This window comes from Neoarius graeffei, chromosome 10 (genome assembly GCF_027579695.1).
Source record: "Neoarius graeffei isolate fNeoGra1 chromosome 10, fNeoGra1.pri, whole genome shotgun sequence".
NCBI lineage: Eukaryota > Metazoa > Chordata > Actinopteri > Siluriformes > Ariidae > Neoarius > Neoarius graeffei.
Window position 1 is genome coordinate 92,329,152 of NC_083578.1, and position 22,398 is coordinate 92,351,549.

General features: G+C 45.8%; 1 protein-coding gene across 1 annotated transcript in view; it reads left to right on the forward strand.

Moving 5' to 3' along the window:
- kcnn1b (potassium intermediate/small conductance calcium-activated channel, subfamily N, member 1b) overlaps positions 1 to 22,398 on the forward strand; it is a 145,711-nt gene that overhangs the window by 87,118 nt on the left and 36,195 nt on the right. The window contains exon 2 of the mRNA XM_060930985.1: positions 14,233 to 14,655. Coding sequence (XP_060786968.1) covers positions 14,233 to 14,655 — 423 coding nt within the window. The remainder of the gene's footprint in view (positions 1 to 14,232; positions 14,656 to 22,398) is intronic.

A 22,398-nucleotide genomic window follows, 5' to 3' on the forward strand; every position in this document is an offset into this window, starting at 1 on the left:
TCGCTCACTGTGGTGTTACGGTGGTCCTGCTCTCTCACCGTGGTGTTACTGTGGTCCTGATCTCTCAGTGTGGTGTTACTGTGGTCCTGCTCTCTCCGTGTGGTGTTACTGTGGTCCTGCTCTCTCACTGTGGTGTTACTGTGGTCCTGATCTCTCACTGTGGTGTTATTGTGGTCCTGCTCTCTCACTGTGGTGTTACTGTGGTCCTGCTCTCTCCGTGTGGTGTTACTGTGGTCCTGCTCTCTCACTGTGGTGTTACTGTGGTCCTGCTCTCTCAGTGTGGTGTTACTGTGGTCCTGCTCTCTCACTGTGGTGTTACTGTGGTCCTGCTCTCTCACTGTGGTGTTACGGTGGTCCTGCTCTCTCACTGTGGTGTTACGGTGGTCCTGCTCTCTCACCGTGGTGTTACTGTGGTCCTGCTCTCTCAGTTTGGTGTTACTGTGGTCCTGCTCTCTCACTGTGGGGTTACGGTGGTCCTCCTCTCTCACTGTGGGGTTACGGTGGTCCTGGTCTCTCAGTGTGGTGTTACGGTGGTCCTGGTCTCTCAGTGTGGTGTTACTGTGGTCCTGCTCTCTCACTGTGGTTTTACTGTGGTCCTGCTCTCTCACTGTGGTGTTACGGTGGTCCTGCTCTCTTACCGTGGTGTTACTGTGGTCCTGCTCTCTCACTGTGGTGTTACGGTGGTCCTCCTCTCTCACTGTGGGGTTACGGTGGTCCTGGTCTCTCAGTGTGGTGTTACGGTGGTCCTGGTCTCTCAGTGTGGTGTTACTGTGGTCCTGCTCTCTCACTGTGGTTTTACTGTGGTCCTGCTCTCTCACTGTGGTGTTACGGTGGTCCTGCTCTCTCACCGTGGTGTTACTGTGGTCCTGCTCCCTCACCCTGGTGTTACTGTGGTCCTGCTCTCTCACTGTGGCGTTACTGTGGTCCTGCTCTCTCACTGTGGTGTTACGGTGGTCCTTCTCGCTCACTGTGGTGTTACGGTGGTCCTGCTCTCTCCCTGTGGTGTTACGGTGGTCCTTCTCACTCACTGTGGTGTTACGGTGGTCCTGCTCTCTCCCTGTGGTGTTACGGTGGTCCTGCTCTCTCACTGTGGTGTTACGGTGATCCTGCTCTCTCACTGTGGTGTTACTGTGGTCCTGCTCTCTCACCGTGGTGTTACTGTGGTCCTGCTCTCTCAGTGTGGTGTTACTGTGGTCCTGCTCTCTCACTGTGGTGTTACGGTGATCCTGCTCTCTCACTGTGGTGTTACGGTGGTCCTTCTCGCTCACTGTGGTGTTACGGTGGTCCTTCTCGCTCACTGTGGTGTTACGGTGGTCCTGCTCTCTCCCTGTGGTGTTATGGTGGTCCTGCTCTCTCACTGTGGTGTTACTGTGGTCCTGCTCTCTCACCGTGGTGTTACTGTGGTCCTGCTCTCTCAGTGTGGTGTTACGGTGGTCCTGCTCTCTCCCTGTGGTGTTATGGTGGTCCTGCTCTCTCACTGTGGTGTTACTGTGGTCCTGCTCTCTCACCGTGGTGTTACGGTGGTCCTGCTCTCTCTGTGTGGTGTTCCTGTGGTCCTGCTCTCTCACTGTGGTGTTACTGTGGTCCTGCTCTCTCACTGTGGTGTGACGGTGGTCCTGCTCTCTCCGTGTGGTGTTACTGTGGTCCTGCTCTCTCACTGTGGTGTTACGGTGATCCTGCTCTCTCACTGTGGTGTTACGGTGGTCCTTCTCGCTCACTGTGGTGTTACGGTGGTCCTTCTCGCTCACTGTGGTGTTACGGTGGTCCTGCTCTCTCACTGTGGTGTTACCGTGGTCCTGCTCTCTCAGTGTGGTTTTACTGTGGTCCTGCTCTCTCAGTGTGGTGTTACAGTGGTCCTGCTCTCTCACCGTGGTGTTACTGTGGTCCTGCTCTCTCACTGTGGTGTTACGGTGGTCCTTCTCGCTCACTGTGGTGTTACGGTGGTCCTGCTCTCTCACTGTGGTGTTACGGTGGTCCTGCTCTCTCAGTGTGTTTTTACTGTGGTCCTGCTCTCTCAGTGTGATGTTACGGTGGTCCTGCTCTCTCACTGTGGTGTTACGGTGGTCCTGCTCTCTCAGTGTGGTGTTACTGTGGTCCTGCTCTCTCAGTGTGGTGTTACGGTGGTCCTGCTCTCTCACTGTGGTGTTACGGTGGTCCTGCTCTCTCAGTGTGGTGTTACTGTGGTCCTGCTCTCTCACTGTGGTGTTACGGTGGTCCTGCTCTTTCACCTTGGTGTTACGGTGGTCCTGCTCTCTCACTGTGGTGTTACGGTGGTCCTGCTCTCTTAGTGTGGTGTTACTGTGGTCCTGCTCTCTCACTGTGGCGTTACGGTGGTCCTGCTCTCTCAGTGTGGCGTTATGTTGGTCCTGCTCTCTCACTGTGGTGTTTCGGTGGTCCCGCTCTCTCAGTGTGGCGTTATGTTGGTCCTGCTCTCTCACTGTGGTGTTTCGGTGGTCCTTCTCTCTCAGTGTGGTGTTATGTTGGTCCTGCTCTCTCACTGTGGTGTTACGGTGGCCCTTCTCTCTCAGTGTGGTGTTACGGTGGTCCTGCTCTCCCTCTGTGGTGTTACTGTGGTCCTGCTCTCTCCCTGTGGTGTTATAGTGGTTCTGCACTCTCAGTGTGGTGTTATGGTGGTCCTGCTCTCTCACTGTGGTGTTACGGTGGTCCTGCTCTCTCCCTGTGGTGTTACGGTGGTCCTGCTCTCTCACTGTGGTGTTACGGTGGTCCTGCTCTCTCAGTGTGGTGTTACGGTGGTCCTGCTCTCTCACTGTGGTGTTATGGTTGTCCTGCTCTCTCACTGTTTTGTTACGGTGGTTCTGCACTCTCAGTGTGGTGTTACGGTGGTCCTGGTCTCTCACTGTGGTGTTACAGTGGTCCTGCTCTCTCACTGTGGTGTTACGGTGGTCCTGCTCTCTGCCTGTGGTGTTACGGTGGTCCTGCTCTCTCACTGTGGTGTTACGGTGGTCCTGCTCTCTCACTGTGGTGTTATGGTGGTCCTGCTCTCTCACTGTGGTGTTACGGTGGTCCTTCTCTCTCACTGTTTTGTTACGGTGGTTCTGCTCTCTCACTGTGGTGTTACTGTGGTCCTGCTCTCTCAGTGTGGTGTTACTGTGGTCCTGCTCCCTCAGTGTGGTGTTACTGTGGTCCTGTTCTCTCACTGTGGTGTTACTGTGGTCCTGCTCTCTCACTGTGGTGTTACTGTGGTCCTGCTCTCTCACTGTGGTGTTACGGTGGTCCTGCTCTCTCACCGTGGTGTTACTGTGGTCCTGCTCTCTCACCCTGTTGTTACTGTGGTCCTGCTCTCTCACCGTGGTGTTACTGTGGTCCTGCTCTCTCACCCTGGTGTTACTGTGGTCCTGCTATCTCACTGTGGTGTTACGGTGGTCCTGCCCTCTCACCGTGGTGTTGCTGTGGTCCTGCTCTCTCACCCTGGTGTTACTGTTGTCCTGCTCTCTCACTGTGGTGTGACGGTGATCCTGCTCTCTCCGTGTGGTGTTACTGTGGTCCTGCTCTCTCACTGTGGTGTTACGGTGATCCTGCTCTCTCACTGTGGTGTTACGGTGGTCCTTCTCGCTCTCTGTGGTGTTACGTTGGTCCTGCTCTCTCCCTGTGGTGTTACGGTGGTCCTGCTCTCTCACTGTGGTGTTACTGTGGTCCTGCTCTCTCACCGTGGTGTTACTGTGGTCCTGCTATCTCAGTGTGGTGTTACAGTGGTCCTGCTCTCTCACCGTGGTGTTACTGTGGTCCTGCTCTTTCACCATGGTGTTACGGTGGACCTGCTCTCTCACTGTGGTGTTACTGTGGTCCTGCTCTCTCAGTGTGGTGTTCCTGTGGTCCTGCTCTCTCACTGTGGTGTTACGGTGGTCCTGCTCTCTCAGTGTGGTTTTACTGTGGTCCTGCTCTCTCACTGTGATGTTACGGTGGTCCTGCTCTCTCACTGTGGTGTTACGGTGGTCCTGCTCTCTCAGTGTGGTGTTATTGTGGTCCTGCTCTCTCAGTGTGGTGTTACGGTGGTCCTGCTCTCTCACTGTGGTGTTACGGTGGTCCTGCTCTCTCAGTGTGGTGTTACTGTGGTCCTGCTCTCTCACTGTGGTGTTACGGTGTTCCTGCTCTCTCACTGTGGTGTTACTGTGGTCCTGCTCTCTCACTGTGGTGTTACGGTGGTCCTGGTCTCTCAGTGTGGTGTTACTTTGGTCCTGCTCTCTCAGTGTGGTGTTACGGTGGTCCTCCTCTCTCACTGTGGTGTTACGGTGGTCCTGCTCTCTCCGTGTGGTGTTACTGTGGTCCTGCTCTCTCACTGTGGTGTTACGGTGGTCCTGCTCTCTCAGTGTGGTGTTACTGTGGTCCTGCTCTCTCACTGTGGTGTTACGGTGGTCCTGCTTTCTCACTGTGGTGTTACGGAGGTCCTGCTCTCTCACCGTGGTGTTACTGTGGTCCTGCTCTCTCACCGTGGTGTTACGGAGGTCCTGCTCTCTCACCGTGGTGTTACTGTGGTCCTGCTCTCTCACCGTGGTGTTACTGTCGTCCTGCTCTCTCACCGTGGTGTTACGGAGGTCCTGCTCTCTCACCGTGGTGTTACTGTGGTCCTGCTCTCTCAGTGTGGTGTTACTGTGGTCCTGCTCTCTCAGTGTGGTGTTACCGTGGTCCTGCTTTGTCACTGTGGTGTTACGGAGGTCCTGCTCTGTCACTTTGGTGTTACTGTTGTCCTGCTCTCTCACCGTGGTGTTACGGAGGTCCTGCTCTCTCACCGCGGTGTTACTGTCGTCCTGCTCTCTCAGTGTGGTGTTACTGTGGTCCTGCTCTCTCACTGTGGTGTTACGGTGGTCCTGCTCTCTCACTGTGGTGTTACGGTGGTCCTGTTCTCTCACCGTGGTGTTACTGTGGTCCTGCTCTCTCACTGTGGTGTTACGGTTGTCCTGCTCTCTCACTGTTTTGTTACGGTGGTTCTGCACTCTCAGTGTGGTGTTACGGTGGTCCTGGTCTCTCAGTGTGGTGTTACGGTGGTCCTGCTCTCTCACTGTGGTGTTACAGTGGTCCTGCTCTCTCCCTGTGGTGTTACGGTGGTCCTGCTCTCTCACTGTGGTGTTACGGTGGTCCTGCTCTCTCACTGTGGTGTTATGGTGGTCCTGCTCTCTCACTGTGGTGTTACGGTGGTCCTTCTCTCTCACTGTTTTGTTACGGTGGTTCTGCTCTCTCACTGTGGTGTTACTGTGGTCCTGCTCTCTCAGTGTGGTGTTACTGTGGTCCTGCTCTCTCAGTGTGGTGTTACTGTGGTCCTGTTCTCTCACTGTGGTGTTACTGTGGTCCTGCTCTCTCACTGTGGTGTTACTGTGGTCCTGCTCTCTCACTGTGGTGTTACTGTGGTCCTGCTCTCTCACCGTGGTGTTACTGTGGTCCTGCTCTCTCACCCTGTTGTTACTGTGGTCCTGCTCTCTCACTGTGGCGTTACTGTGGTCCTGCTCTCTCACCCTGGTGTTACTGTGGTCCTGCTATCTCACTGTGGTGTTACGGTGGTCCTGCCCTCTCACCGTGGTGTTGCTGTGGTCCTGCTCTCTCACCCTGGTGTTACTGTTGTCCTGCTCTCTCACTGTGGTGTGACGGTGGTCCTGCTCTCTCCGTGTGGTGTTACTGTGGTCCTGCTCTCTCACTGTGGTGTTACGGTGATCCTGCTCTCTCACTGTGGTGTTACGGTGGTCCTTCTCGCTCTCTGTGGTGTTACGTTGGTCCTGCTCTCTCCCTGTGGTGTTACGGTGGTCCTGCTCTCTCACTGTGGTGTTACTGTGGTCCTGCTCTCTCACCGTGGTGTTACTGTGGTCCTGCTATCTCAGTGTGGTGTTACAGTGGTCCTGCTCTCTCACCGTGGTGTTACTGTGGTCCTGCTCTTTCACCATGGTGTTACGGTGGACCTGCTCTCTCACTGTGGTGTTACTGTGGTCCTGCTCTCTCAGTGTGGTGTTCCTGTGGTCCTGCTCTCTCACTGTGGTGTTACGGTGGTCCTGCTCTCTCAGTGTGGTTTTACTGTGGTCCTGCTCTCTCACTGTGGTGTTACTGTGGTCCTGCTCTCTCACTGTGGTGTTACGGTGGTCCTGCTCTCTCAGTGTGGTGTTATTGTCGTCCTGCTCTCTCAGTGTGGTGTTACGGTGGTCCTGCTCTCTCACTGTGGTGTTACGGTGGTCCTGCTCTCTCAGTGTGGTGTTACTGTGGTCCTGCTCTCTCACTGTGGTGTTACGGTGGTCCTGCTCTCTCACTGTGGTGTTACTGTGGTCCTGCTCTCTCACTGTGGTGTTACGGTGGTCCTGGTCTCTCAGTGTGGTGTTACTTTGGTCCTGCTCTCTCAGTGTGGTGTTACGGTGGTCCTCCTCTCTCACTGTGGTGTTACGGTGGTCCTGCTCTCTCCGTGTGGTGTTACTGTGGTCCTGCTCTCTCACTGTGGTGTTACGGTGGTCCTGCTTTCTCACTGTGGTGTTACGGAGGTCCTGCTCTCTCACCGTGGTGTTACTGTGGTCCTGCTCTCTCACCGTGGTGTTACGGAGGTCCTGCTCTCTCACCGTGGTGTTACTGTGGTCCTGCTCTCTCACCGTGGTGTTACTGTCGTCCTGCTCTCTCACCGTGGTGTTACGGAGGTCCTGCTCTCTCACCGTGGTGTTACTGTGGTCCTGCTCTCTCAGTGTGGTGTTACTGTGGTCCTGCTCTCTCAGTGTGGTGTTACTGTGGTCCTGCTCTCTCAGTGTGGTGTTACCGTGGTCCTGCTTTGTCACTGTGGTGTTTCGGTGGTCCCGCTCTCTCAGTGTGGCGTTATGTTGGTCCTGCTCTCTCACTGTGGTGTTTCGGTGGTCCCGCTCTCTCAGTGTGGCGTTATGTTGGTCCTGCTCTGTCACTTTGGTGTTACTGTTGTCCTGCTCTCTCACCGTGGTGTTACGGAGGTCCTGCTCTCTCACCGCGGTGTTACTGTCGTCCTGCTCTCTCAGTGTGGTGTTACTGTGGTCCTGCTCTCTCACTGTGGTGTTACGGTGGTCCTGCTCTCTCACTGTGGTGTTACGGTGGTCCTGTTCTCTCACCGTGGTGTTACTGTGGTCCTGCTCTCTCACTGTGGTGTTATGGTGGTCCTGCTCTCTCACCGTGGTGTTACTGTGGTCCTGCTCTCTCACCCTGGTGTTCCTGTGGTCCTTCTCTCTCACCGTGGTGTTACGGAGGTCCTGCTCTCTCACCGCGGTGTTACTGTCGTCCTGCTCTCTCAGTGTGGTGTTACTGTGGTCCTGCTCTCTCACTGTGGTGTTACGGTGCTCCTGCTCTCTCACTGTGGTGTTACTGTGGTCCTGCTCTCTCACCGTGGTGTTACTGTGGTCCTGCTCTCTCAGTGTGGTGTTACGGTGGTCCTGCTCTCTGACTGTGGTGTTACGGTGGTCCTGCTTTCTCACTGTGGTGTTACGGAGGTCCTGCTCTCTCACCGTGGTGTTACTGTGGTCCTGCTCTCTCACCGTGGTGTTACGGAGGTCCTGCTCTCTCACCGTGGTGTTACTGTGGTCCTGCTTTCTCAGTGTGGTGTTACTGTGGTCCTGCTCTCTCAGTGTGGTGTTTCTGTGGTCCTGCTCTCTCACTGTGGTGTTACGGTGGTCCTGCTCTCTCAGTGTGGTGTTACGGTGGTCCTGCTCTCTCACCGTGCTGTTACTATGGTCCTGCTCTCTCACCGTGGTGTTACTGTGGTCCTGCTCTCTCAGTGTGGTGTTACTGTGGTCCTGCTCTCTCACTGTGGTGTTACGGTGGTCCTGCTCTCTCACTGTGGTGTTACTGTGGTCCTCCTCTCTCACTGTGGGGTTACGGTGGTCCTGCTCTCTCACTGTGGTGTTACGGTGGTCCTGCTCTCTCACTGTGGTGTTACGGTGGTCCTGCTCTCTCACTGTGGTGTTACGGTGGTCCTGCTCTCTCACTGTGGTGTTACGGTGGTCCTGCTCTCTCACTGTGGTGTTACGGTGGTCCTGTTCTCTCACCGTGGTGTTACTGTGGTCCTGCTCTCTCACTGTGGTGTTATGGTGGTCCTGCTCTCTCACCGTGGTGTTACTGTGGTCCTGCTCTCTCACCCTGGTGTTCCTGTGGTCCTTCTCTCTCTCTGTGGTGTTACTGTGGTCCTGCTCTCTCACCGTGGTGTTACGGTGGTCCTGCTCTCTGACTGTGGTGTTACGGTGGTCCTGCTTTCTCACTGTGGTGTTACGGAGGTCCTGCTCTCTCACCGTGGTGTTACTGTGGTCCTGCTCTCTCACCGTGGTGTTACGGAGTTCCTGCTCTCTCACCGTGGTGTTACTGTGGTCCTGCTTTCTCAGTGTGGTGTTACTGTGGTCCTGCTCTCTCAGTGTGGTGTTTCTGTGGTCCTGCTCTCTCACTGTGGTGTTACGGTGGTCCTGCTCTCTCAGTGTGGTGTTACGGTGGTCCTGCTCTCTCACCGTGCTGTTACTATGGTCCTGCTCTCTCACCGTGGTGTTACTGTGGTCCTGCTCTCTCAGTGTGGTGTTACTGTGGTCCTGCTCTCTCACTGTGGTGTTACGGTGGTCCTGCTCTCTCAGTGTGGTGTTACGGTGGTCCTGCTCTCTCACTGTGGTTTATCAGGGTTAGAGAAGAACCTGTAGTGTGTATCATAACAATACATTACTGGATATTTATTTCAGGAAACAAGCTTGTGGGCGGGGCTTTCATACTTCACTGAAGTTGGAAAATCTTTTACTTGGGAAAATAACGTACTATTATAAAACTAAAACTTTTGTTAAGTATGTAGCGATATATCATATGACTATAAATCATGATACAAATTTTTGATGATTTGAATCAATGAAATGAAAAACGGATGGTGATTATTATCAAGTTGTGTAATCTGTGTAAAAGCAGTGAGTTTTTCCTCACTGTAATTATGTTGTTTAGACAGCAGAGGGTGCAATGACATACACTAGCGGGAATACATGTGACTTCACTGTTGGCGGAAGTAACACAGTTCTAATGCCATGAAAACACAAAAAGAAATCAGACGTAAAATGTGAAAGAGCTGCTGTGTGATTGTGGACAAATAGATTTAACAGGAAATCCTCTCTCTCTCTCTCTCTCTCTCTCTCTCTCTCTCTCCAGATGGTTGAAAGATAAAGGAAAGAGAAGCAAATGGAGGCAGAACAAATGTTCATAAAAGTTTATTCAGAAAAGGAATTTTTGTTCTTAACTTGTTTCATTTTTTAATAAAAGTATAATTTAGTTAATAGGTGATTATATTTTGCTCCAAACTTTACAAATGTGGATAAATAATCATTGTTGATTATTCAGAAAATGAAACAAAATATTTTTTATTAAACAAATCTAATATTTAAATTGATAAAGAATAGGAAAATAAATGTTGCAATTTTTTATCATAAAATTTTCTTAAATTTTTTTCCAAAAATATTGTGGGAACTTGAATCGTGAACCGCGTGAATCGTTACATGCCTATCTTTTGTAATAAGAAGAAATCCATCTGTTACGGGTTTGTAGAAATGAGCAGATAAAATTTGATTCATCTGGAATTTAAAAAAAATTAGTTTAAAAACACACACTGCTTTATTGTGTTTCTGCTGTCGTCAGTGTTGTTTATGGTTCATAATGACATTAAACTCAAGAAACGAGCTTTTCAGAGATACGTTTATGAAAGCAAGTGATTCTGATGTGGGCGGAGCTGAAAGGCTTTTTTGGAAGTTGCTACCGTTCAGCTAACGCGGTGTTGGGGAGTGGACACAAACAAAAACAACAACAACAATAAACAGATCACTGAGTTTTGATTATTTTTATAGCTTCACTTAAAAATGAGTATGTGTAAAAGAAAATGAGAAAAATTTAATCCTGGGGTTGTTTGGTTTACTGAGTGATGTGAACTTTACCTGAGGAGTGCAAACGATGGACAGCAAGGCGGTGTGTGAGGCGTTGGTGTGTGAGCTGATTATACTGGAGTATTGATGTATTAGCTGGTGTTTAATTCCCAGTCAATCCTCCAACACTGTTTCAGCGGCGACTCTGTGGATAAATCTGTTTACTGACGCTGTTCTCCAGGGCTGATGAGCTCAGTTTTTATACAGATGGAGATGAAAACGGAGAAGATCTTCTGTTGGAGGTGTGTTATTGTTGTTTGTGTGTAAGAGAATTAATTGCAGAGTTTGAAGTCAGGACGGTTTACACTCTGCGTTCGAGACCACATGGAAACACTTTTTCTTCTCGGATTCCCAAAAGTTCAAGTCTCAGCCGAAGAGCTGTAAAATAAAACAACAAAAACCACACGACTTACACAAAACTACAGCTTTCACACAAAAATCACTTCTGTCTCGTCTCGTCTCGTCTTCTTCCGCTTATCCGGGACCGGGTCGCGGAGGCAGCAGTCTAAGCATGGAAGCCCAAACTTCCCTTTCCCCAGACACCTTGGCCAGCTCCTCGGGAAGAACACCGAGGCATTCCCAGGCCAGCCGAGAGACATAGTCCCTCCAGCGTGTCCTGGGTCTTCCCCGGGGCCTCCTCCCGGGGGGACATGCCTGGAACACCTCCCCAGGGAGGCGTCCAGGAGGCATCCGAAAAAGATGCCCGAGCCACCTCAGCTGGTTCCTCTCGATGTGGAGGAGCAGCGGCTCTACTCCGAGCTCCTCCTGAGTGACTGTGCTTCTCACCCTAAGGGAGCGCCCAACCACCCTGCGAAGGAAACTCATTTCAGCCGCTTGTATCCGCGATCTTGTTCTTTCTGTCATTACCCAAAGCTCATGACCATAGGTCGCGCTTTCATGACAACGCGCGCGCGAGTCAGAGGGCCTCGCACGAAAATCACTTCTGTAAATATGATAAATATTATTTAAAAAATACAATCACGCTGCTTTATAGATAAACAAATCCAGTTCTAAAAAAGAAAACCATCCAGAATTTGTTAATTTCCATTTGTTAAATGATTGGATTAAATTCATTCTTTATTTTTTTTCTCAGATATCTGATTTACTGGATCTGATCCTGAGAATCTGATCTGTGACGTTTCTGCTCTGTGTGTGTGTGTGTGTGTGTCCTATAAAGCAGATAGGAACCTCGTGTTCTTGTTGCAGAAGATGGTGATGAGTTCAGAAATTCCCTTTGTGTTGTTTTTTGTCATTTTAATTCTTTCAGGACTGAAACCTAAAGTCCAGCTCTTTCCATCAGCGTATTAAATTAAATCGATATGTCTTTTGTTTTGTGGGTTTTTTTGTTCCTGATGCATTTGCTCTGTGTTTTGAGAACACCGTTCTGTCTTTGTTTGCTCTCTGTTTCTCGGCCAAGCCCGTCTTTCTGCGTGCATTAAAAACAGAGAGCAATTTTCTAAAGATTCTCCTGCTAATCGATGGCGCTTGGCTCGCTCTCGTTCATCGCAGATGAGTTCAGTGGCCAAAAAAATGTCCCTGAAATAAAAACTCAGGAGCGGTGAGTGAAGCAGGTGGGGCTCAGTTCTCCATCATCTTCTCATCTCTGAGGTTCTTCATCGTTTCTCCTGAACGGTGGGAATTTCAGGGTGTGAGATTCACACCTATGATGGGATGAAACTTGTTAAAGTCACATGGCAGCCAGTGAAGTCTGGAGGTGTGGAATGAGGTGGCGTTGTGTTTTTGTTGTTGTTGTTTTTTCCCTCCAGATGTTTTGATGTTTCACTACTACTGGAGAATCTGACCTCCATATGATCTCAGGTTTGCTGAAATCTCAGCATGTGTACAGAAATAATACCACAAATCTAACATCTGGATGTTGTGAGAGTGCAGATGTTTATTTCACACTGTGTGCAGAAGCTCTGCAGAGAGACACGCAACGGTTTGTTTTAAAATCATTTCTTTAACCAAGAAAACACTGCGGGTTTTTATAAAACAGGGTTTTTTGTCATTTTCGGAGTAAAATCTACGACAGTAATGAATGAACATGTTGGGAAATTCCTTCTAATTTCGGGATATGAACATGGAAAAGGTCATGAACATGAATGCAGGCTGTGGAAATAAAACTGAGATTCCTGGTTCTGAATTAAAAAAAATATTTTTAGAGACAGTTTCAGAAGTGAGATGAGTTTCTGTGGAGTAAATGAGCTTTATAAGGTTTATAAAAGAAACTGATGTGTTTTGAGGCCACCGATATTCTCAAGGATTATAAAGGATCTCTTTATTTATATATTATTATGATTTTTAAAGTAATTTTTCTACATTATTTGCTACTTTTTAAGCATGTTGACATTTTTATTAAAAAATGAAAACCCTCGGGTTTGTTGGTGTAAAGACGTGATACTGATACGGTTTTAAATTTCTCTCTGATGCACCTGATTAGACATTAAACTTATTTCCGATTTCCTTCTCATTCCTTGTTAAATTATTACTTTTAAAAATGTTTGTGTGTGAATACTAAATTAAACATTTCCTGATTTATGATTGTTTATCATATTGTTAAACACATCATGTATCTTGAATTATTATATTTTTGTCATTTCTCCCGCACCTGGGTTTAAAGTTTATCATTTATTAGTAATGTTTTGTTCTGTTCACTTTTTTAATATTAAACTGGATATAAAACACATTATGACGCTGACGTTGAGTCCCTGCACAGCCCTTCAAACCAAACCTGACAAACTGAATTCATCAGACTCTCACCTGCACAACCACGAGCTAACTGCTAACAGCTTACACTGACTGCCTGTTTTTAATGAAATAAAACTTTTATTTGTAATATTCAGAGTTATAAAAGGTGAAGAAAGTTTTTTGGGTAACAGTGGACTGTCGGCTCACTGGTGACAGTTTACTGGCTAGCCTGCGCTCTGAGCTAGCTAATTAGCCCAAGTGTCTGTTAGCTTGCCAGATACTGATAACAGAGTATCAGAGGATACGTACACAAGACTCCACAATAAATAAAAAATCAATAATTTAAAAGCTGCTGGAGCAAGGCGTCATCTCGCCCTGGAAACTCATCGTGTTCAGGCTGCGTCTGTTAGCGAGAGGAGGAACACACAGAGGAACGTTCTGAAATGCATCAACTTCAACGTGAAAAATCATGAAATTTTCATCTGCAAGTTTGTAAGATGTGTTGAATTTTTTTTTTTGCTTTATTTGGTGCATTTTAAACTCCGCAGATACATACATGTCAACCTTTGGTCACTCAAACCTGTATAACCAACCTCCAAAATCCGTATTTCCCTTATAAAATCCGTATAAGATGCAAATTAAAATAATTTACCTAAAATTTGAATGATAATTAACAATGATGTATCCCAGTTACTTTTTATTCAATATTAATAACAATAAACCTTCAGAATGAATACAAAGCTCCAATGTTCGACAAAAACGCAAAGTGTCACTCTAATGTTCTGAATTGTACTCCATGACAGCTTTTTTAGCGCTCTGCACCAATACCTCACGAGGCTGCACGTCACAGCAAGTGTCTGTGCTGATCTTGCCGGAGTGCCCATTCAGAATCTTTTCAGTCGCTAGTGAAAGTCGCTCAGGTGGAAATACGCGTTTCAAACAAAATACTTCCCGGTTGGCGGGATTCTCGCAATGCGGTGTGCGCATGATCAAAAGTGGAACGAAGTCTGGCTACCACAAGATAACGCGCGATTTCATAAGACTCTTTACTGGCTGTCTGTGGTGTACAGTACGTTTGTAAATGTTATGCGCTCTTTTATCATCGTGGGAATTGATTGTAGCTCTAAATAAATATTGAAGTTTTTTTAAAGAATCCGTATAACTTTATTTGTACACCCGTATACTACGTTTATTGAATCAAATCCATATAAAATACGGACATATAGGTTGACATGTATGCAGATACAAACTGCTTTCTGTGTATTTGCTGACGGTGTTGTGCCTGTTTCTGATTGTGTGTTTTACCTTCACAACATTTCACTTTTAATTCACTGAAAACCCACTTTCACAGTTTGGCCCAGAATCTCCCTCGTGTCGAAACTCTCAGAGCCGTCATACATCCTGAGACTGAAATAGTGTTGACTTATGATCTTTATCGGCTCTAAAATGTGTCTCAGGAACCTCTTCTGGAAGCGTTTACTGACTCAGAACCTTCACAGTCACTAAATTCTGTCCGCCAAGAACTTTCAGAACATTAACTGCTCAACTCGTCTCGCACAGATATTTAACTCGGACTCATCTCCAACAGCAACACTCAGTTGTTAAATTGTGCCTTGTTTTGATTGCACAGGACTCTGAACCCTCTCTCTCCTGTGTGTCCGTGTGTCAGGTGAGTGCGGATGGCAGCAGGCTGAGCCATGCTTGGTCGCGCTCTTCGCTGTCGCCCAGCGGCCCCGCGCTCCCTCAGATAGCCATGAACAGCTGTAAGTACAATGGCGGCGTGGTGAGACCGCTGGGCAGCAGGAACCTGGCTGATCTGGACTCAGAGACGCAGCCGTTGCAGACGCTCCACACCTCCGGCCTTGAGGTCGTGGTGTCAAAGGGCAACGGTGACGAGCCGGGCAAGCCGCTGCGTGAGGATGCCAGCAACGCTCCGCACAAACGGAACAAGGACATCGGCTACAAGCTCGGCCATCGGAGGGCGTTGTTTGAAAAGCGCAAGCGTCTCAGCGACTACGCCCTCATCTTCGGCATGTTTGGTATCGTTGTCATGGTGACGGAGACCGAGCTCTCATGGGGGGTTTACACAAAGGTGAGCAGCATTGAAAAAAACCCACACAACTGTTTTTTATGAACGTTTGTATAAAAGTGTAATGTGGATGAAGAGAAGAGCTCTGCGTGGTGATGTGGGCGTGGCCTGCATCTGTTGATGTTGCCTTGAGTCAGGTTTACCCCTCAGGTGTAATATTGATTTTTTTTCCCTTCTCTCGATTCTCAGTTAATCATATAGTTGTCCAGAACTGTTGAGTGCCATTAGAGTTACATGTGAATGACTTGGACATCACCACGGCAACAAGTTCCTGTTGGACAGCTCGCCTTATCACGATCCGTAAAGCCCAGTCACTCTGCAGAGGAAACGTTTCAGTGATTCCTGTAGTATATATTATAGATAGTATAACGTGAAGGAGTAAGGGTCAGCGTGGCAGTGTAAACTTTACATTACGACGGTGTGTTCGGGCCGCTGTAGGTAAAAAAAAGAGCTGGGGGGAGGGGTGATATACTGAGGAAAAAAACAGAATATCCGAGATTAACGTCATAAATTTACAAGCAACTCCTGGGATAGTCTCTGAGATTGTAAAGTCACAAATTTCCAAGAAAAAAAAATCCTTTCTCTGAGACAGCAATCACATGTCTTCTGGCTGCAGTGCATTCTGGGAAATGTAGTTAAAAATCTCTTTAACACTTTGTTTATGTTCCTGTCGCTCTCGGCTCAGTCGTGGCATCTGTGGCGTGATGCTGTGGATCCAGTCCGGCAAAGTGAAGCAAACTGGTTCCTTAACAAAACAGAACAAAACCAAAAAAAACCACTATTTTTCCAAGCATTTCTCATAAATTTGTGATTTTGATCTCAGAAATTCTGAATTTTTTTTGGAATATGACCCCCTCCCTCAGCTCCGTATATATATTTTTTTCCTATAACAGCCCTAATACAGCGCCGTATTGCTCTGAGCTGCTAATGTTCATAATATTTTGCCAACTTGTCAGAAATTTGTATTTACCGTACATCTGCAAAACTTTCAGATGTAAAATTAACCTCGTCGCTTCAGTGTGATGTGACGCTGACAGCATTCAGATAAACATCGTCCAGGGATTCCTCTAAAGCTCTGAGTACAGCAGTAGATATAGATTACTGCTATCTAATTAATCCTCTCGAGTAATATGGGATGTCTTAAATGTCTAAAAAAATCAATAAGGCGAGTAAAAGCATTTCTGTTGGCTGGGATGGACAGAGCTGATCCTGTTTCACTGCAGACGAGTGAAAGTCCACCATGAGTCGGTTTGAGAGGAACGCAGGAGGACAGACATTCGCTGGTTTAAAAAAAGACAAAACTGATTCCTGTTGTAAAACTCACTCCGTTTTTGGACGAATGCCGTTATGTCGCCGGAGACATCACTAAATCTGAGGGCTGTTCTTTAGAAAGAAAAACAAAGCAGGGTAAAGCAGCGAAATATAAGGAACCTGACGTCCATGTGAGGAATCGTAAATAATAAACTCAAAGACAGAAAAGTATTGAGCCAATGAACGAATACATTTTTCATCTTTCCTTTATGCTTCTTTGCAAGTTTTTCTTTCTTTAATATTTTCACATCACTGTTTATTTATTTATTTGTTTGTTTGTTTGCTTTTTACACTTTCTGCATCCCTTTTCTTTATTTCACCCCTTAATCTAAATCGTTCTTTATCTTTTACTCTGATCTTTCCCACACTATTCCTCATTGTTCATTTTTCCTCCATTATATCGCTCCCCCTCGTTCCTTTACCCCTCTGGATTTTTTCTCTTGACCTTTTATCATTAATTCCTTTCCCATCTTTATCCTTTTTAGTTAGTTTGTTTGTTTGTTAATTTTTTCTTTTTTACTTATTTTACCTCTTCTGTTGCCGTCCTCATCTCTGAGAGCTCCACAATTTAATTCCAGTGTAGGTATTTTTTAACAATTTATAAACAGCAATAAGGTACTTAAAATTAAGCATTAGAAAAACCAATATATGGAAGACAAAATGAACAGCATCGTTTAAAATCCAATTCCATTAGGGCTGCACTGAGACTCTGACTCCACTGAAGATGTACGTCTCGATGTTAAACGCAGGGTCCTTTTAAGGAACTTTTCCTAATTTTAGCCCCATGGTGGATCCACTGACTTTCAGCGGCCACGTCGGATGAGGACACTTCTCCTGTTTGGCTCCGAACACAGACGAGCTTGTTAACGTCGCTTAAATAATTGAGCGAGACTATAATTAAGAGCGAGTCCTCTCAGCCTGCTCTCGTCCAGCGCGATAAGGAGCGAGAGTGAGGCTGAGCTGAAGAACACCGTGATCCCGAGCATCCAGCTCTGATTTAATCAATCACTCACGCCGAGCTCTGGAGTCTCTGATGACGGATGTGAGTCTGAATGCACTTCCAAAAGCTGCTTTAATTTGATTGGCTATTAAAAAGTAATATGAGCTTTTACTCAGCTTCAGAAGCACACATTAATGAAAACCGAGACAAAAACCCTTTCAGAAAGCACCGACCTTTTTCTGATTCTCTGATATTCAGACCGATTTCAGAAAGAAAGAAATGTTGTGAGGCAATTAGGGAAAGACAGAAACAGTGAGAAAAATGGTGAAAGGGAAAAAGGAGGAGGAGAAAGGAAGGAAGGATAAATGAACAATAAAAGCAGGAATTTTTAACCACTTTTTTGATCAGCATTCGCTCGGTGTAGATCAGTCATTCTCCGTCATGTCAGTAGTTTTCCTTTCCCTTGTTGTGTTTTGGTTCAGGAAACTGACTGCAGACATTTTGCATAATGTGGGAGTCTTTTTGTGGAGAGAGAGAGAGAGAGAGAGAGAGAGAGAGATGTTGTGAAGCTGGCATGGTCAGATAGCTTCAATGACATTCAGTTCCACTGATGCTATTAGAGAGAAATGTCATCTGAGAGCAGGTCACCTCGAGAGAAGAGTCTGCTCATGCATTATGTCTCATATTCACTGATACTGTTAGTAAGGCGAGCGTGAGTGAGTACCGAAAGTGTTTAAAACCTAAGGTAAATGTTTACAGTTTTTTATGCTTGTCAATTTAATAAAGAGTAGCTTACAGTGCTTCTGTTACACTCTGCTTTATTACTCTAATGCACTGCAGCACTTCTGTTACATTCTGCTTTATTACTCTAATGCACTGCAGTACTTCTGTTACACTCTGCTTTACTACTCCAATACACTGCAGCACTTCTGTTACACTCTGCTTTATTACTCTAATGCACTGCAGCACTTCTGTTACACTCTGCTTTATTATTCTAATGCACTGCAGCACTTCTGTTACACTCTGCTTTACTACTCTAATGCACTGCAGCACTTCTGTTACACTCTGCTTTATTACTCTAATGCACTGCAGTACTTCTGTTACACTCTGCTTTACTACTCTAATGCACTGCAGCACTTCTGTTACACTCTGCTTTACTACTCTAATGCACTGCAGCACTTCTGTTACACTCTGCTTTATTACTCTAATGCACTGCAGTACTTCTGTTACACTCTGCTTTACTACTCTAATGCACTGCAGCACTTCTGTTACACTCTGCTTTACTACTCTAATGCACTGCAGCACTTCTGTTACACTCTGCTTTATTACTCTAGTGCACTGCAGTACTTCTGTTACACTCTGCTTTACTACTCTAATGCACTGCAGCACTTCTGTTACACTCTGCTTTATTACTCTAATGCACTGCAGCACTTCTGTTACACTCTGCTTTACTACTCTAATGCACTGCAGTACTTCTGTTACACTCTGCTTTACTACTCTAATGCACTGCAGCACTTCTGTTACACTCTGCTTTATTACTCTAATGCACTGCAGCACTTCTGTTACACTCTGCTTTATTACTCTAATGCACTGCAGCACTTCTGTTACACTCTGCTTTACTACTCTAATGCACTGCAGCACTTCTGTTACACTCTGCTTTATTACTCTAATGCACTGCAGCACTTCTGTTACACTCTGCTTTACTACTCTAATGCACTGCAGCACTTCTGTTACACTCTGCTTTATTACTCTAATGCACTGCAGCACTTCTGTTACACTCTGCTTTATTACTCTAATGCACTGCAGCACTTCTGTTACACTCTGCTTTACTACTCTAATGCACTGCAGCACTTCTGTTACACTCTGCTTTACTACTCTAATGCACTGCAGTACTTCTGTTACACTCTGCTTTACTACTCTAATGCACTGCAGCACTTCTGTTACACTCTGCTTTATTACTCTAATGCACTGCAGCACTTCTGTTACACTCTGCTTTATTACTCTAATGCACTGCAGTACTTCTGTTACACTCTGCTTTATTACTCTAATGCACTGCAGCACTTCTGTTACACTCTGCTTTATTACTCTAATGCACTGCAGTACTTCTGTTACACTCTGCTTTATTACTCTAATGCACTGCAGCACTTCTGTTACACTCTGCTTTATTACTCTAATGCACTGCAGTACTTCTGTTACACTCTGCTTTATTACTCTAGTGCACTGCAGTACTTCTGTTACACTCTGCTTTATTACTCTAATGCACTGCAGCACTTCTGTTACACTCTGCTTTATTACTCTAATGCACTGCAGCACTTCTGTTACACTCTGCTTTATTACTCTAATGCACTGCAGCACTTCTGTTACACTCTGCTTTATTACTCTAATGCACTGCAGTACTTCTGTTACACTCTGCTTTATTACTCTAATGCACTGCAGTACTTCTGTTACACTCTGCTTTACTACTCCAATACACTGCAGCACTTCTGTTACACTCTGCTTTACTACTCTAATGCACTGCAGTACTTCTGTTACACTCTGCTTTACTACTCTAATGCACTGCAGCACTTCTGTTACACTCTGCTTTATTACTCTAATGCACTGCAGTACTTCTGTTACACTCTGCTTTATTACTCTAATGCACTGCAGCACTTCTGTTACACTCTGCTTTATTACTCTAATGCACTGCAGTACTTCTGTTACACTCTGCTTTATTACTCTAATGCACTGCAGCACTTCTGTTACACTCTGCTTTACTACTCCAATACACTGCAGTACTTCTGTTACACTCTGCTTTATTACTCTAGTGCACTGCAGTACTTCTGTTACACTCTGCTTTACTACTCCAATACACTGCAGTACTTCTGTTACACTCTGCTTTATTACTCTAGTGCACTGCAGTACTTCTGTTTCACACTGCTTCATTACTCTAATACACTGCAGTACTTCTGTTTCGCTCCGCTTTATTACTCTAATGCACTGCAGCACTTCTGTTACACTCTGCTTTACTACTCCAATACACTGCAGCACTTCTGTTACACTCTGCTTTACTACTCCAATACACTGCAGTACTTCTGTTACACTCTGCTTTATTACTCTAGTGCACTGCAGTACTTCTGTTTCACACTGCTTCATTACTCTAATACACTGCAGTACTTCTGTTACACTCCGCTTTATGACTCTTATACACTGCAGTACTTCCGTTATGCTGTATTACTCTAATGCACTGCAGTACTTCTGTTACACTCTGCTTTATTACTCTAATGCACTGCAGCACTTCTGTTACACTCTGCTTTATTACTCTAATACACTGCAGTACTTCTGTTACACTCTGCTTTATCACTCTAATGCACTGCAGTACTTCTGTTACACTCTGCAGTACTTCTGTTACACTCTGCTTTATTACTCTAATGCACTGCAGCACTTCTGTTACACTCTGCTTTATTACTCTAATGCACTGCAGCACTTCTGTTACACTCTGCTTTACTACTCCAATACACTGCAGTACTTCTGTTACACTCTGCTTTATTACTCTAGTGCACTGCAGTACTTCTGTTTCACACTGCTTCATTACTCTAATACACTGCAGTACTTCTGTTACACTCCGCTTTATGACTCTTATACACTGCAGTACTTCCGTTACACTCTGCTGTATTACTCTAATGCACTGCAGTACTTCTGTTACACTCTGCTTTATTACTGTTGCACATTTCAGTACTTCTGTTATGCTCTGCTTTATTACTCTAATACACTGCAGTACTTCTTTTACACACGGCTTTATGACTCCAATACACTGCAGTACTTCTGCTATGCTCAGCTTTATTACTCTAATACACTGCAGTACTTCTGTTACACACGGCTTTATGACTCCAATACACTGCAGTACCTCTGTAGCACTCTGTTTTATTACTCTAATACATGGCAGTACTTCTGCGACACTCTGCTTTATTACTCCAATACACTGCAGTACTTCTGTAACACTCCGTTTTATTACTCTGATGCACTGCAGTACTTCTGTTACACTCTGCTTTATTACTCTAATACACTGCAGTACTTCTGTTACACTCTGCTTTATTACTCTAATACTCTGCAGTTCCTCTGAGACACTGCTTTGTTACTCTAATACACTGCAGTACTTCTGTAATGCTCTGCTTTATTACTCTAATACACTGCAGTGCTTCTGTAACACTCTGCTTTATTACTCTAATACTCTGCAGTTCCTCTGAGACACTGCTTTGTTACTCTAATACACTGCAGTACTTCTGTAATGCTCTGCTTTATTACTCTAATACACTGCAGTACTTCTGCAACGCTCTGCTTTATTACTCTAATACACTGCAGTGCTTCTGCGACACTCTGTTGTGTTACTCTAATAAACTGCAGTACTTCTGTTACACTCTGCTTTATTATTCTAATACACTGCAATACTTCTGTTACACTGCTTTATGACTCTAGTACACTGCAGTACTTCTGTGACACTCTGCTTTATGACTCTGATACACTGCAATACTTCTGTTACACACCGCTTTATTACTGTTGCACATTTCAGTACTTCTGTTACACTCTGCTTTATTAATCTAATACACTGCAGTACTTCTGCGACACTGCTTTATTACTCTAATACACTGCAGTACTTCTGTAACGCTCTGCTTTATTACTCTAATACACTGCAGTGCTTCTGCGACACTCTGTTGTGTTACTCTAGTACACTGCAGTACTTCTGTTACACTCTGCTTTATTATTCTAATACACTGCAATACTTCTGTTACACTCTGCTTTATGACTCTAGTACACTGCAGTACTTCTGTGACACTCTGCTTTATGACTCTAATACACTGCAATACTTCTGTTACACACCGCTTTATTACTGTTGCACATTTCAGTACTTCTGTTACACTCTGCTTTATTACTCTAATACACTGCAGTACTTCTGTTACACTCCGCTTTATTACTCTGACACACTGCAATACTTCTGTTACCCACTGCTTTATTACTGTTGTACATTTCAGTACTTTCGTTACACTCTGCTTTATTACTCTAATACACTGCACTACTTCTGTAACACTATGCTTTATGACTCTGATGCACTGCAGTACTTCTGCTACGCTCATCAGTACTTCAATTACACACTGCTTTATTACTCTCATAGACTGCAGCATTTTGTTACACACTGCAGTACTTCTGTTACACTCTGCAGTACTTTTGTTACACTCTGCAGTACTTCTGTAACACTCTGCTTTATTACTGTTGTACACTGCAGTATTTCTGCTACACTCTGCAATACTTCTGCTACACACTGTAGCACTTCTGTTACACTCTGCTTTATTACTCTTATTGACTGCAGCACTTTTGTTACACATTGCAGCACTTCTGTTACACACTGCAGTACTTTTGTTACACTCTGCAGTACTTTTGTTACACTCTACTTTATTACTGTTGTGCACTCAGAAGTACTTCAATTACACTCTGCTTTATTACTCTTATAGACTGCAGCACTT